Consider the following 13688-nt stretch of genomic DNA (forward strand, 5'->3'; position numbering starts at 1 on the left):
TGCTGCGATGTCACTTTAATGGAATAACTCTCGCGTGCAGCCAGCCCAGCCCCAGCAGCACCATCTCGCCTAGCTGTGTGTAATGGGCGTCAACATTCGTGTCTATTCTTCACGTTTCGGATGGATGGACGGAACCGTTTATCGCGTTCCGAGTCGATCCCCAAAACTGATGATCCCGATTCCGTCCTATATGGGTATGGCATTCCCATCTGTTGAAGAGATAGCGCCTGTTCGTCTTGTATTTTTCTTTCTTGAGGATAAGACCGTCGTGCTCATGTCGGTACCTCCTTCTGGTTTTTTCTGTATACATCGATCGTGTTTGTTGATTCACGCTTGGCTACATTCTGTCTCTCTTGAACTTATGTTCTACTTTCTGGGTTGTCTTTCCTTTTCCAGAGCAAAGAATGGCTGGAATTGCAGGTGCTGGAAATGAGCCCGGACATGACGAGGATGGGCGATTGCTTCGTGACGTCATCCGATCTTCTCATGGCCCACCAGGACGTTCTCAAGAAGCTTCAGGTACATCAAAAGTCGATAGTCGATAATAATTGAGACATCAAATTCAAATGGCGTTTTGATATATGGTGATGTTTAAAGAGCAAGCAGAGTCCGGTGGAAGAATTATTGAAACAGGCCGACCAGCTGATTGCCAGTCAACGACCCAGGGCCGAGGTCTACGCGGCCATGGCCGAATCTTTGGGCCAGGCCTGGAAGGATTTGAATTCTTTCCTGGAACAACGCAGGGTCATCCTCGAGTACAACGTCGCCTTTCACAGGTATATATAATTGAATCAAATTTATGGCCTCAATTACGTCATCAGTCAACTCTCTCTCAGCGCGTGAGACATCATAAAAGAGACTTATGACCCCTCCTCCCGTAAACAGTAAACGAGACGACTGATTTATTAGCTAACATAAAATTTTATTATTTTATTTGCATTTTTGCGGGTGATTCAAATCGATTGTAATTTTTTCAAATTCGTTGATTAAAAAAACAATTAACTCAAGTGGATAAATTAAATGTGGCCGAATTCTTGTGGGAGTTATACAGGTCCCCGAATGTTGTTTTCGTTATTCTCTTCCGGGCACCGGTCCAAGACTGTGCGGGTCCTTTTGAAAAAAATAAAATAAAATAAAATTTGCTTTCCGAGTTTTTAAGGATTTTCTATTTTTAAACCGGGACGAGTTATTTTTTCTTTCCCGTCTCAAAACGACCAGTTTGCTGTTCTATAGCGTCGCAAAAATTGAGAGCTGCTGCTGGAACTGCAGCAGTCGGGACCCATTGAAATGAGTCAGTCACCAGAAATCCTATGACCTAGGAGTAGGAGCATCACATTTTTTGAAGTGCGTGGGGGCTGTGCAAAATTGTCTTTCAACCAAATTATTTCCCCTCCAAACGTTTTCAAGTTGTAGCCTATAGACACCATCTAATTAACATATGGTCTATATATATACCGGGCTCATTTCAAGCTTGACGACGGGTTCAAGTGCAGCAGCAGGGTGGGGTACTGGTGCTGAACATGAGCGGCAACAAAAGCCTGTCCGTCCGAAATTCCGCTTGGTTCATGTACGGGAACTTTCCTCTTGAAACTCTCCAAAATCCCTCACGAATTTTTGTATATTTTACATAACGAGTGAGCCCCATTTTTTATTATTTCGTATTTCCCATAGTCACGCTGAGGATGTCATCGACAAGCTGGCCAGCTTGGACCGGGAGTCGGCCGCCACGTCCACCTTGCCGTCGGACGTCGACAGCATCAAGCGGCTACGCACTAGAATAGAAGAGAGTCGCAAATCGGCGCTCGAGAGCCTCCGGCTGGCCCTACAAGATGGCGAAGTCCTACTGGAGAAACTGACGGCCCTGAAAAATCTGGGCACCCTAGACTCACGGCCCGGCCACATTTTGACGGCCGTCAACGCAGGTAATAATCAAATTCCAGCTGTCGTTTAAAGGAATTGAAATTTTTTTGTATTCCGGCCGGAATAAATAGCTTTGAACCAAGTGCGGAGGTGGTTGGAAGCCCTTCATGATCGTCGGCGTCGATCAGAGACGGCCTTCCAGCAGAGACGGGCAGCTCTGGATCAATGGTCGGAGGTGTGTTCGCTGCGGCGCGATCTGGCGGCCACGGAGAAGCGGCTGGAAGCGCTGGGCCGGAACGGCAGCACGGCACTGGGCGACTCTTCGGCCACGGCCGAGCTTGTTTTTAATTGTTTGTCTTTTTTTTTTCTTTCCGACTTTGAGTCGCAAGAGCAGCAGCAGCAGCTCATTGGCTCTGCCATCAAAAGAAGAAGAAGATTCCAATCGTCGTCTTTTCTTTTGAAAGTTAAACCCGTCGCCTCGTTAAGAATAAGAGGGGAGAGAGAGAAAAAAGAGCCGAGTCTTGTGGCATGACAAGCACCTCGGAGAACGGGCGCGGATTCGAGGATCTGCGTGTCACGCCAAGGTTCTTCTTCTTCTTTTTTTTGTCTTGTAGATTTTTATTTTTATTTTTATGCTTTTTTAAAAACCCCGTCACGGAGAGAAGGAGAAAAAAAAGGAGCAATAGACAACGCCTCCTACCATCGGAACCGGCTTTTTAATTCCATTTAGTTATTTTTCTTTTTTTGATTTTTCCCGGGAAAGAGAGAAGCCGATGGCTCTCATTAGGATGGAACAGCAAAACGAGATGATTATCGCCAAAAAACTTGTATGGTCAACTCCTGGGTTGGCTATACTCCCCCCACCAAAGAAAAGATCTTAGAGAAAGAAAGAAAGAAAAAGAAAACGAACGAACCGAAAAGTTCAAAGTTTGGCATCCGCGTGTAACGGAACTATAGCGATGGCACAATAAGCGATGGCCCGTATCGCACCGGGCGGGCCCTTTTTTTCTTCTTCTTTCCTCTTGTCTGAAAGAGACAGATTTTTTTGTGGTCTCTCTCTCTTATTCTTATTTTAAAAATATTTTTTGACTGATGCATTTCCAACTCTGGAGAATCCCCCAGAAACTTTTTATTAACTATATTTTTTAACCTAGATTCAATTTTTTGTCGCAGTAATCAGTTGTAACATGGTCGACCGAAACCGTCTCATCACGGCATTGCAGCTGAAAAATCAAGATTCAGATTTTGGTAAATTCGCATGGGGACAGCAATTGAATGGAGAAGTTTTACATGCCCTCGAAACTCAAGGATTAGGAAATCTCCAAGTGCCTTTTTCTGTGGAGGTTAGTTATTGTATTTTGTATCATAATTATTACATCTCATGAATGTATGCAGTTGCACAGATAACGTACTAATCTATTTTTTATTTTTAATAATGTTATTCAAAGGATGTTGAAAAACTTAAGAGTATCTCTGAGCCTGCACCTCATGGCAAGGGACTGAATGTTGTTGTGGACTCGAATGTAAAAAATGCATGGCAAATTGATGGTTCTAAAATATCAGCAGTCCTACACCCGACAAACTTTATCCACACAACTCTTGCTGACATTTCTGTGCAAGCATTGTACCACCTGCAACTTGGCTGGCTTGTTGAGAATCTTGACAGTGACAATGTGGAAGTCTGCATTGACAAATTAATGCTGTATATGATTCAGGGGGGCACTACAAATGTCTTTGTGAATTAGGATTAGAGCAAGGTAATAAATAGACTCACACTAATTAAATATAGAATAACCAAATTTGATAAACAATTTCTGTAACTTTTTTTGTTTTTATTCAGGAATATGTGCTGCTGTAACGATTCTTCAACTTCCCGTTCAAAATGGATACCTTGGTGAGCGACTAAAGATCGATCATGGTTCAACTGCCAAATATTTTGAATTTGAAAAAGGTAGTAACCACTGTCACTTTTTGACGGCTTTCCGTTCCAGTTGTGAACACGAATTAGAACCCATCACATCTGGATGGAGAGCGACTTTGGTGATATCAACTTTGTCTGGAAAAATGCGTTTTATGTTACAAAAATACCGCAGACGTTATCAACGCTCGTCATCCCAGACGTTCTTCAATTGTTAACTGAAATTCGAGCTTCGATCAACCCCTGGTTCACACATTTTAGTCAAGTTACGCAAAGGCCAAACTCTGACTGTCCGGAAATACCTACCGTTTCAGAGACTGGAACTGAAGTTAACCAGCCAATCAGTTGTAACACGGATGCGCTCAACTTGCAAGGTAGGAGGTATCTGCGGGTATCTGTTACTGTACACTGGCGATTATATCATATTTAATACTAATTTATTATTCTAGTTGAAGCAGTTTTGCAACCTTCGCCTATGGTTTTGACCCACGATGTCTCCCGCCAGTTACATTTCGACTTGAAAGTAGCCAATATTGATCGTTATCAGACGTTCCTGGAATATTCATCAAGTACTATAACAAAATTTGGATTATAAGTAATGTGGCTTTAGACCAAAATTATTATTTTTCCCCCAGGCACTGATGTTCGTGACTGCGTAGAAAATCCAATAAATACCAACAAGTTGCACCAGAAAGTATCAGTGGATATGCTCGCATTTCTATTAGAGAACGAGTATCCATTGACGGACCTCAGCTTTTTTGGTTTGAGAGGGCACGATGCATGTTTTTCTTTCCCGGCTCTTGTTGAGCGGTAACTTGCTTGACGTTCACTTGGCCATCATGAGTCAGCCGGAGATGTCGACCGACTCATCAAGAGAAGAAACGTGTATCGGCGCAGTCCAGATGGAGCATTGGATCAGTTCTAGCAATACGTTATTGCCGTTTAAAAGAATTCTAGTCGACACTAACCAGATCGTAAGCGATTTCCAGCTGAAATCGAGATGTCACATCGCTAACCAAGAAGAAAGAAATGAAAATGGCGACCGTGATCCGCATTGTTATCAGAAGCAACCAGTTCTTGTGATATGGCCGAGACATTAGTCATTTCGCATCAAATGCCTCTATGCGTTTGACGACTTATTGGACCAAATGGAACGCCAGCTGCATACCGCGAGTCGCGAAAAGACGATAGAAACTCTACGTCGAATTATTTCCTTTTGCTGCGAGGATCCGCTGGCGGTATTTATGGATTCTACCTGCGCTCCAGGAGAGCGCACCTATCGTCTTTTGCATCTTTGCATCTTTCTTCGAGCCCGACAAGAAGGACTTCAGTTACTGGAACTTATGAGTACGGATTTCCGAAATGCAGAGCTATGCGGAGAATCCCAAAGCCTTTGTTACGAAGGGATTCGCAGCAATGGGGTGGCTCAATTAATAGCCGAATTTGAGTGTCGAGTCAGCGGTACGAGTAAACATTTTCATATTCTAATTCAAACAGCCTCTGATGATAATTTTCATGTTCTTTAGGATGGGCCGCTTGTTCACGTTTGGTGTTGAAAATGATATCTCCGATTCGACTGTCGAATCAGATGGAATTTATCGTTAACCTTGCTGGCTACCTCAGGGATCGCCGCTGTTCAGACGGTGCATTCCAAATTATGGACCGTGTTGCCTTCGTCCTTCCTAAACTCGAGGCGTCCTTTATTGCTAGCCTCGGACAAAAGGATATTGATTCGTACTCCAATTTTGTTGTCGACTGTGAAGCAGATCCGAAAACTGCCAGTGCTCAACGAATCGCTGGTTTCACCACACTTTTCCCTCATCTGGATCCTTACGAACAGTGCCGTTTGGTTGTCGACCTCCGGAGGCGGATCAGATTTGGAGGAATACCTTCTTGCATGCACCTCTACCAGGAATTGTTCCGTGCTTTACCTTCGTGCAATCTGCACGCACCTGGGCCCATCAAGCATGTCATCGTAGCGGTTGTGAGCAGCTTCTTTCAACTCGGCGATCCGGAATTGATCCAAATTCTCATGAACAAAATATGCAGCCTTGGTCCAAACACTTCAGAGCGACCAGCTCAAGAAAACAGATTGATTGATGTGCTCTTGTTGTCTGGCGATTTTTGGGATTTGGCCACTTCATCCGATTTAGGAAAGTCGATGCTCACCAGCCTGATTGAGGCTCAGATTTTATCAGTGATGTGTATGTTCGATCAACTCATTATTCCCAGTGAAGAAAGTCTTGCGATTCAGCAAATCCGACAAACAGGCGAACTCGAGAAATTGGATTTTACGAAGAGCATCGATTTTCTGGAAAATCTGTCACAGCTAGAGCTGCATAATCAACATTGCGAACTAATCCGTGAAGCACGCACTGCTTTTATCACCACCTGGATTAATGGATTCTGCCTACTACTGGATCGGGAGAGGTCTTTTGCTACGCCTAGTTCTAGTACTGACCCGCTTCAAGTTAACATCACTGTTTTCTTGAAAACATTTATCAAGATGGAAAAGAATCTTTACGATAACAACCGGCAAAATGTTTCCATTGGTTTTTCCCACTTGTTTTCAAAAATGTCTATAAAGAAATTATGTCAACTAATACTCGATCTTTACAAGATAGATTCAGTGACCCAGCCCTGTTTGAAAATTGTTTCTTCGTGCTTTACTGTGTACAGGGACCTAAACCGTCAATTTGTTGGAGAAGATGTAATTTCACTACTGGCGCCTACTATAAAACTTGTCGTGAAAATTGCCAAATGTCTTTTCTGGCTCGGGGACGACGTGTCGTTGGAAACATTTTGCCAGAAGATATGCACCAGCGTCCCATTGAACAAAGAAAATCTATTGGTGAAAAAAATCGTCTCCTGTAGCAGCGTTTGGCCGCTAGCCTGCACATCTCCTCCCAGTCTGGCCACCTTTTATGTTTTCTTGGATCGGCATATCGACTACTTGAAAACTATCGAAGAGCCCGTTTTCTCGTTTGGGCAACCTTGCGCCCAGTTGCCGCAGTATCCCGAGGTGGAAGTTTTTCTCCGCTCTTCGAAGGAGAGAATGACTTATCACAGTTTGGCCAGTATTTTTCACGCGCGTAGTTTTGCTGATGAATTAACTAAAGTGTGCTTGAAGAACGGGTGGTGTAGCTTAAAAGTCCAGGCGATGGGGTCAGCCAGGAGTGCCTTCTGCGAGATCGTGAAAACACAAGACATGTATCAGATGAAGATGAAGCGATTTCAAATTGTGCAACAAGAATGATCTGAAATGCTTTCTCTACGCCATAATTTTGAAAGTAAAGCCACAGAGAGCGATCTGTCAAAAAGGTTGTCGGACATGCATCATAAGGTGGAGAATGTTTTATGCTCGGCCATGAAGTGTGATGGAAACGAACCAGAAATCATCGTTATTTCTGATTAATCTGTAACAAAGAAACTGGAGCCGCCAATAAGATTTCTTCCCCCCTCTGTACTTAGCTGATTGTTCTTTGCTAATGTTTCGAATAATTTTTAGAACCTTTTCTGTTGCTGAGCAACAAATCCAAAAGTGCAATTGTCGAGAACTGGAAATCTAATTTGGCTGTGAACTGTGATCTCTTTAAATGTTTTAAATCTGAAATAAATCTATGATATATCTATCCATACCGATAAAAGCCATATACACATGCATGTTTCTCATATTCCTTGATTCCATCGAACCGTTTTAGGCCATTTGTGAATAGTAGTAGATATGACTATAGCTCCCAGTGCTCCCACTTTGGTAAGTTTTGAGGTTTGAGCCAATTGACACCATGACATAGACAAAAGAGACCAATACCATACATAATAAGGCGATGTCAGTAATGCTAGCGCTTTTATATATAGCCTCATTTAGAGAGCATTTATATTTTTCTATTATCAAAACGCCAGCAGTTGAGACTGGAGTAAACTATCACTATTTACTTGCGCTCTGTGTTGAAATAACACGTGTTAAAACTTCATTAGCAAATAAACCTCAAGTTATCTTTTCGATTCGGTGGATATTTCAACAGAGGTGTAAGAAGGGAGGAAGAAAATGTTGACAGCAACAAACGCAATCAAAGATCATTTGGATAAAAATGAATGAACTCTCATCGATTATTTCCCAACTGTATTTTATTAGCTAGATTATACTCAAGGATGCACGGCAAACAGTGAATTGTTACGAATCAGATTATGAACACCAGGTAGACACGTATATTATTGTCAGTGGAATTAGTAGCGCTCATTAATAAACGAAGCATTTCAAGTTCCAATTGTTTTTAACAATCAACTTAGACCATTTGCAATTGTTTGCGGACCCCAAATTTTTACAACCAAAAAAACTGATAATTTCTATTGGATTGCTATCCACCAGTAAAGCTTCAATACCACGTCCCGACACCGAATTGCAGTGAGATAGCTGCAGCTTCTGGAGGTTCTGAAACCCGTAATAATTGATGGCGGCCTTCTGTAAAACCTCATCACTGAGCGTATCACAATCAGAAATGGATATGTGTTGAAGTGAAGGCGAAGATAACAGTAGAAGAAGAATGTCGGGTTGGATATCGTCATGACAAAAGAGAAACTTAAGATCCTTAAACATAGGCACTTTCTCTTTGATACACCCAAGATCTCTTTCGTTGTCAAGCGAGCCCGTTACGTTGTTAATGTGCAGCCAAGTCAAATTAGGACAAAACTCGGCTATGGTTGAAATAGGGGCTGAATCGAAATACTCCAAGCTAAGAGTCTCCAACGATTTTCCAAATGCTTCAAGTAGTGGGGCCACGCCACCATCAAAAGTGATTTCAGTTTCATTTGGAAAAAATGGGAGGCACTTCAACATTTTTAATCCTTGTAGATTAATACACTCTTGGAAGCATAAGAGATCACTATCTTTCAATCCTTTGATCACGTGAATTCCGACACGGGTTACTGAATGGCACAAAGAGAGTGCAAGTCGAAGCCTATCACTTCTAAACAAGTTATAACGTGGGGTATACAGTACTGATGTACAGAACCTATCGTTGTAATAGCCGGGTCGCTTTGAATCTATGGCCCTTTGAGCCAATTCCACCAATGCTTCAATAGTAAAATAATTTGGAAGGACTCTCAAGGACAACAAATGTCTGAGAGCAATTTGAATTCCTCTTTGTGTAACACTAGTGTATAAAACACTTAATCTCTGTAGGGTCTTGCATAGTCTAGGGCTTTCTTTTCGCATCTCTGGATATTCGGTGCCACGACACAGCCATTGAATTCCAGTATCGGTCACGTCTATACAATTTTCTAAATTCAGCGACCTGCAATTGTCAAACATAAATGATAATCACTTCCTTTTCTAAAAAAAGAAATAATTAATAAAAATAATTAAGATAAGCTGCTGACGTACCTTAAATTGAAACAATAAGCCCCAATGTATTTTAACCAATTGTTTCCCACTCTAGAGTTTTGTAGGTCCAATATAAGCAGATTTCCAAGCTTAGGGAAAAAAACTAAGTAATCATCAGAGTAAACAGGAAAATATAACTTTTGGATGCGCGGAGAGATGAGATGTTCGAGGATTTTTGCATCGGTTAGTTTTCGGCTTCTGGTGAAAAGCGCAACGATTTCTTCCGAGAGCGTAACGGCTGAACACATTTTTTAAATATGAATAGAAAAACATCACAATTAGAGAAAATAAATGTTCTAAATAAAATTCTCTAAAATTGCGTGATTGACATACGTAGTAATTGATGAAGTGGGTTGCTCGTTTCTAAGCTGACAAAAATCTCCTTGTCATCCTTCTGAATTGTTGGTAAATTAACGGCCAACTTACTATTTTCAATAGTTTCTTTAATGCAGCCTAAACACAGTTTAACAAGGGATTCAATTTCACACTTTCTAGGCATTGTTTTAAACAGCACGGAAAAACAAGGGAAAAGTGAAGTTTACAGCAGCTGTATAGTCCGATAAATGCAGTTCGAAGGTTGCTAACATACTACGTTGAAAAGGGAAGAGTTGTCCACTTTAATAGGGACTAGGCTACTTATCAGAATAAGGAGAAAGGTGGAGAATTGTCGTCTCAATATCAGGTGTCGAAAGCCGAAGGGAATTCATCCCTCTCAGGACGGTACTTATATCCGTTAAAACTCAGTAGCATTATAATGCGACCTTGAATGGTAATAAACTAATAATATTCTCAAAGTGGCCACTTTCATGAATAATGTATAAATAGTACTACTCTTATCTTTTGTTTTATATAACGGACATTTTGGAATGGCAATCAGATAATGAGTCTATAGGTTAATCGTTGCATTTTTTAAAAGAGACTTAGACTATAATATTTGATCTTATAATATACTTGTTAAGCATCTATGCTGTGTAATATAATACATAGCACTTTAATTATATAACTTACAGATGCATTCAAACTGGGAATGCCAATGTTGATCCATATATTAGAAATTTTATCTGGTGGGAGAACAGACACAGTATCTATAGATACCCATTCCCGAAACAGATCCGAATATTAAGCCTCACAACAATTTAAACATACAATTAATAATGAATGGGGAGGGCTTGTGATTTGAATATAATATTCAAATATTCATTATTAATTGTATGATGGATATAAATAATATGGTGCGCAGTTTCCAGCACCGAAGAATAAAATATTAATTGAAAAATTGAAAAAAAAAAAAAACGTCACCGTCATTAGCGGTCAAATTGGGCAACTATGGCTGGTGTCAAATTTGACCGGGTGTGAAATGTGAATGAAAATGCCGAAAGGTACCGCTATTATCGCAAAATCAGGGGCAGGGTTAGAAAAAAAAATAAGCCAGATCTCGATTGAACTACACGAAGCCATTATTTCTCAGTCTCATTCTGATTTCTGACTGCTGTGTCACGTTTTCAGTCTCTCTCCGGCTTTATGTTCAAAATAAAGTGGTTGAAGGTTTTATATAACCTCTTTATAGCTGTTGGGTGCACTCAAGGTAAATTTTTCAAAGTTATTCGCGTTCACATTTTAACAACATAAACTGATAGTTACCATATTCAATTTTTGTGTCATTCAGATCTGTCTTAAAATTAACCAGAATGTCTGATTCGCCGAGACCAACATCAACCGAAGATTCAGCTCCTGGGTCATCATCGCTTCAGTCGTCCTCATCGTCATCATTATCATCGCTTGAGCAACAAGGTCCGCCAAGCACTCCCGAAACACCGATCACGGTTGGGCTTTCGGACATTTTGAAATGGAAGGAGGAGCTGTCTGCAGTAAGGGTTTCGTGGATTACATCGTCAGACAGGGTATAGAAACCATAAATTTATAAAAGAAATTTCTAATTGATTGTATTTTTAAATTGTAGATGAGGTGGCTAGAGGATCAATTTAATCATCTTATTCCAAATAACAATAGTAATGTAGTTTCATCATCGCTTCAGTCGTCCTCATCGTCATCATTATCATCGCTTGAGCAACAAGGTCCGCCAAGCACTCCCAAAACACCGATCACGGTTGGGCTTTCGGACATTTTGAAATGGAAGGAGGAGCTGTCTGCAGTAAGGGTTTCGTGGATTACATCGTCAGACAGGGTATAGAAACCATAAATTTATAAAAGAAATTTCTAATTGATTGTATTTTTAAATTGTAGATGAGGTGGCTAGAGGATCAATTTAATCATCTTATTCCAAATAACAATAGTAATGTAGTTGCTGAATTTGGGAAGGGAGGTCATTGAGATTGGTTGTTTGGATAATAAAATGTTAGGCTCATTTGCTTTCGTTATTATTTTATTATTTTATTCGTTAAATTCCTTGGGAACGTGTCTAAAGGGGTCTTGTCGAACAACTTCAGTCCAGGATTACTGTTAAATCTCTCCAACTAGTACCTTCTCACTGCTCAGTATTATATTATTGAAAAATCCTACAAATATCTCAACTAATCATTGTTGTTTGTTAAAAGATGATGATGATGAATTGCATAACAGGTCACATATGATGAGCCACATGACGATGATGTAGAACATGAAACAAATAAAAATGTTCTTTCCATTAATGATGTGAACACTGCCTAGATACATCATATTCAAATATTTAAGAAAAGGCCTTAGAATTATAAAATTTTCAGAACACGACTTGAAGACTAAAGAGTAAAGACAAGTGCATTTTCGTACATGCATAGGCCTATGTTTATTTTTAACATCTTCATTTTGTTTTAACCTAATTGTGTCCTCTTATGTAAACATTAGAAATAACCTCGTTTATTTGCTTTAATTTTTCAACGCAAATCATCAGGGAGTCCGGATTAATTAGTAAATGTCGTTAACTTCTTGGTATAATGTATAGTATATTGTATAATGAATGTATTTTGATTATAAGCCGAATATTTTTTTTTTTATATATATTTTCTCCGTGTTTGAGTGTTTTACAGCTTTTTACGAACCAAATTCCGCCAAATTCTATCATAAATTGATATGTAAGCAAGTCTGCCGTTGTAAACTGATCTCCATAGTTTATTACTAGACCCATCTCTATATATTCTTCTATTGTTAGATACTGTGTCATGTGTCTGTTCTCCCACCAGATAAAATTTCTAATTTATGGATCAACATTGGCATTCCCAGTTTGAATGCATCTGTAAGTTATATAATTAAAGTGCTATGTATTATATTACACAGCATAGATGCTTAACAAGTATATTATAAGATCAAATATTATAGTCTAAGTCTCTTTTAAAAAATGCAACGATTAACCTATAGACTCATTATCTGATTGCCATTCCAAAATGTCCGTTATATAAAACAAAAGATAAGAGTAGTACTATTTATACATTATTCATGAAAGTGGCCACTTTGAGAATATTATTAGTTTATTACCATTCAAGGTCGCATTATAATGCTACTGAGTTTTAACGGATATAAGTACCGTCCTGAGAGGGATGAATTCCCTTCGGCTTTCGACACCTGATATTGAGACGACAATTCTCCACCTTTCTCCTTATTCTGATAAGTAGCCTAGTCCCTATTAAAGTGGACAACTCTTCCCTTTTCAACGTAGTATGTTAGCAACCTTCGAACTGCATTTATCGGACTATACAGCTGCTGTAAACTTCACTTTTCCCTTGTTTTTCCGTGCTGTTTAAAACAATGCCTAGAAAGTGTGAAATTGAATCCCTTGTTAAACTGTGTTTAGGCTGCATTAAAGAAACTATTGAAAATAGTAAGTTGGCCGTTAATTTACCAACAATTCAGAAGGATGACAAGGAGATTTTTGTCAGCTTAGAAACGAGCAACCCACTTCATCAATTACTACGTATGTCAATCACGCAATTTTAGAGAATTTTATTTAGAACATTTATTTTCTCTAATTGTGATGTTTTTCTATTCATATTTAAAAAATGTGTTCAGCCGTTACGCTCTCGGAAGAAATCGTTGCGCTTTTCACCAGAAGCCGAAAACTAACCGATGCAAAAATCCTCGAACATCTCATCTCTCCGCGCATCCAAAAGTTATATTTTCCTGTTTACTCTGATGATTACTTAGTTTTTTTCCCTAAGCTTGGAAATCTGCTTATATTGGACCTACAAAACTCTAGAGTGGGAAACAATTGGTTAAAATACATTGGGGCTTATTGTTTCAATTTAAGGTACGTCAGCAGCTTATCTTAATTATTTTTATTAATTATTTCTTTTTTTAGAAAAGGAAGTGATTATCATTTATGTTTGACAATTGCAGGTCGCTGAATTTAGAAAATTGTATAGACGTGACCGATACTGGAATTCAATGGCTGTGTCGTGGCACCGAATATCCAGAGATGCGAAAAGAAAGCCCTAGACTATGCAAGACCCTACAGAGATTAAGTGTTTTATACACTAGTGTTACACAAAGAGGAATTCAAATTGCTCTCAGACATTTGTTGTCCTTGAGAGTCCTTCC

At 39.8% G+C, this 13688-nt stretch overlaps 3 protein-coding genes across 4 annotated transcripts in view; all 3 read left to right on the plus strand.

Annotated features, from left to right (window-relative positions):
- The window catches only part of LOC124312403 (coiled-coil domain-containing protein 141-like), a 37086-nt gene extending 34099 nt beyond the window's left edge, over positions 1 to 2987 (plus strand). The window contains exons 3-6 of the mRNA XM_046776910.1: positions 397 to 519; positions 598 to 776; positions 1672 to 1922; positions 1992 to 2987. Coding sequence (XP_046632866.1) covers positions 397 to 519; positions 598 to 776; positions 1672 to 1922; positions 1992 to 2392 — 954 coding nt within the window. The 3' untranslated portion in view covers positions 2393 to 2987. The remainder of the gene's footprint in view (positions 1 to 396; positions 520 to 597; positions 777 to 1671; positions 1923 to 1991) is intronic.
- A 36-nt stretch (positions 2988 to 3023) lies between these two features.
- LOC124312310 lies at positions 3024 to 7410 on the plus strand. Of its 2 annotated transcripts, XM_046776791.1 has the most exons (7): positions 3024 to 3203; positions 3309 to 3617; positions 3701 to 3754; positions 3852 to 4152; positions 4228 to 4347; positions 4414 to 5239; positions 5305 to 7410. In XM_046776791.1, exons 6-7 carry the CDS (start codon positions 4927 to 4929, stop codon positions 7032 to 7034), a joined length of 2043 nt encoding a protein of 680 aa, XP_046632747.1. In that variant the 5' UTR covers positions 3024 to 3203; positions 3309 to 3617; positions 3701 to 3754; positions 3852 to 4152; positions 4228 to 4347; positions 4414 to 4926; the 3' UTR covers positions 7035 to 7410. The 2 variants fall into 2 exon arrangements, with proteins under 2 accessions (XP_046632747.1, XP_046632746.1); XM_046776790.1 differs by lacking the exons at positions 3024 to 3203; positions 3309 to 3617 and having other exon boundaries at positions 3701 to 4152.
- Positions 7411 to 10630: 3220 nt separating this feature from the next.
- LOC124312483 lies at positions 10631 to 11526 on the plus strand. The gene is made up of 4 exons (XM_046777010.1): positions 10631 to 10746; positions 10828 to 11062; positions 11122 to 11346; positions 11406 to 11526. Exons 2-4 carry the CDS (start codon positions 10850 to 10852, stop codon positions 11490 to 11492), a joined length of 525 nt encoding a protein of 174 aa, XP_046632966.1. The 5' UTR covers positions 10631 to 10746; positions 10828 to 10849; the 3' UTR covers positions 11493 to 11526.
- The last annotated feature ends 2162 nt before the right edge of the window (positions 11527 to 13688 follow it).

The sequence above is a fragment of the Daphnia pulicaria genome, chromosome 8 (genome assembly GCF_021234035.1).
Source record: "Daphnia pulicaria isolate SC F1-1A chromosome 8, SC_F0-13Bv2, whole genome shotgun sequence".
NCBI lineage: Eukaryota > Metazoa > Arthropoda > Branchiopoda > Diplostraca > Daphniidae > Daphnia > Daphnia pulicaria.

What these genes read in the sequence shown, in the direction of transcription:
- LOC124312310 (XM_046776791.1), top strand. Translation starts at nt 4,927, where the DNA reads ATGGAACGCCAGCTGCATACCGCGAGTCGCGAAAAGACGATAGAAACT. An exon ending in ATTTGAGTGTCGAGTCAGCG is followed by an intron (nt 5,240 to 5,304) that starts GTACGAGTAAAC and finishes CATGTTCTTTAG; the next exon opens with GATGGGCCGCTTGTTCACGT.
- LOC124312483 (XM_046777010.1), top strand. Translation starts at nt 10,850, where the DNA reads ATGTCTGATTCGCCGAGACCAACATCAACCGAAGATTCAGCTCCTGGG. An exon ending in GGATTACATCGTCAGACAGG is followed by an intron (nt 11,063 to 11,121) that starts GTATAGAAACCA and finishes TTTAAATTGTAG; the next exon opens with ATGAGGTGGCTAGAGGATCA. An exon ending in GGATTACATCGTCAGACAGG is followed by an intron (nt 11,347 to 11,405) that starts GTATAGAAACCA and finishes TTTAAATTGTAG; the next exon opens with ATGAGGTGGCTAGAGGATCA.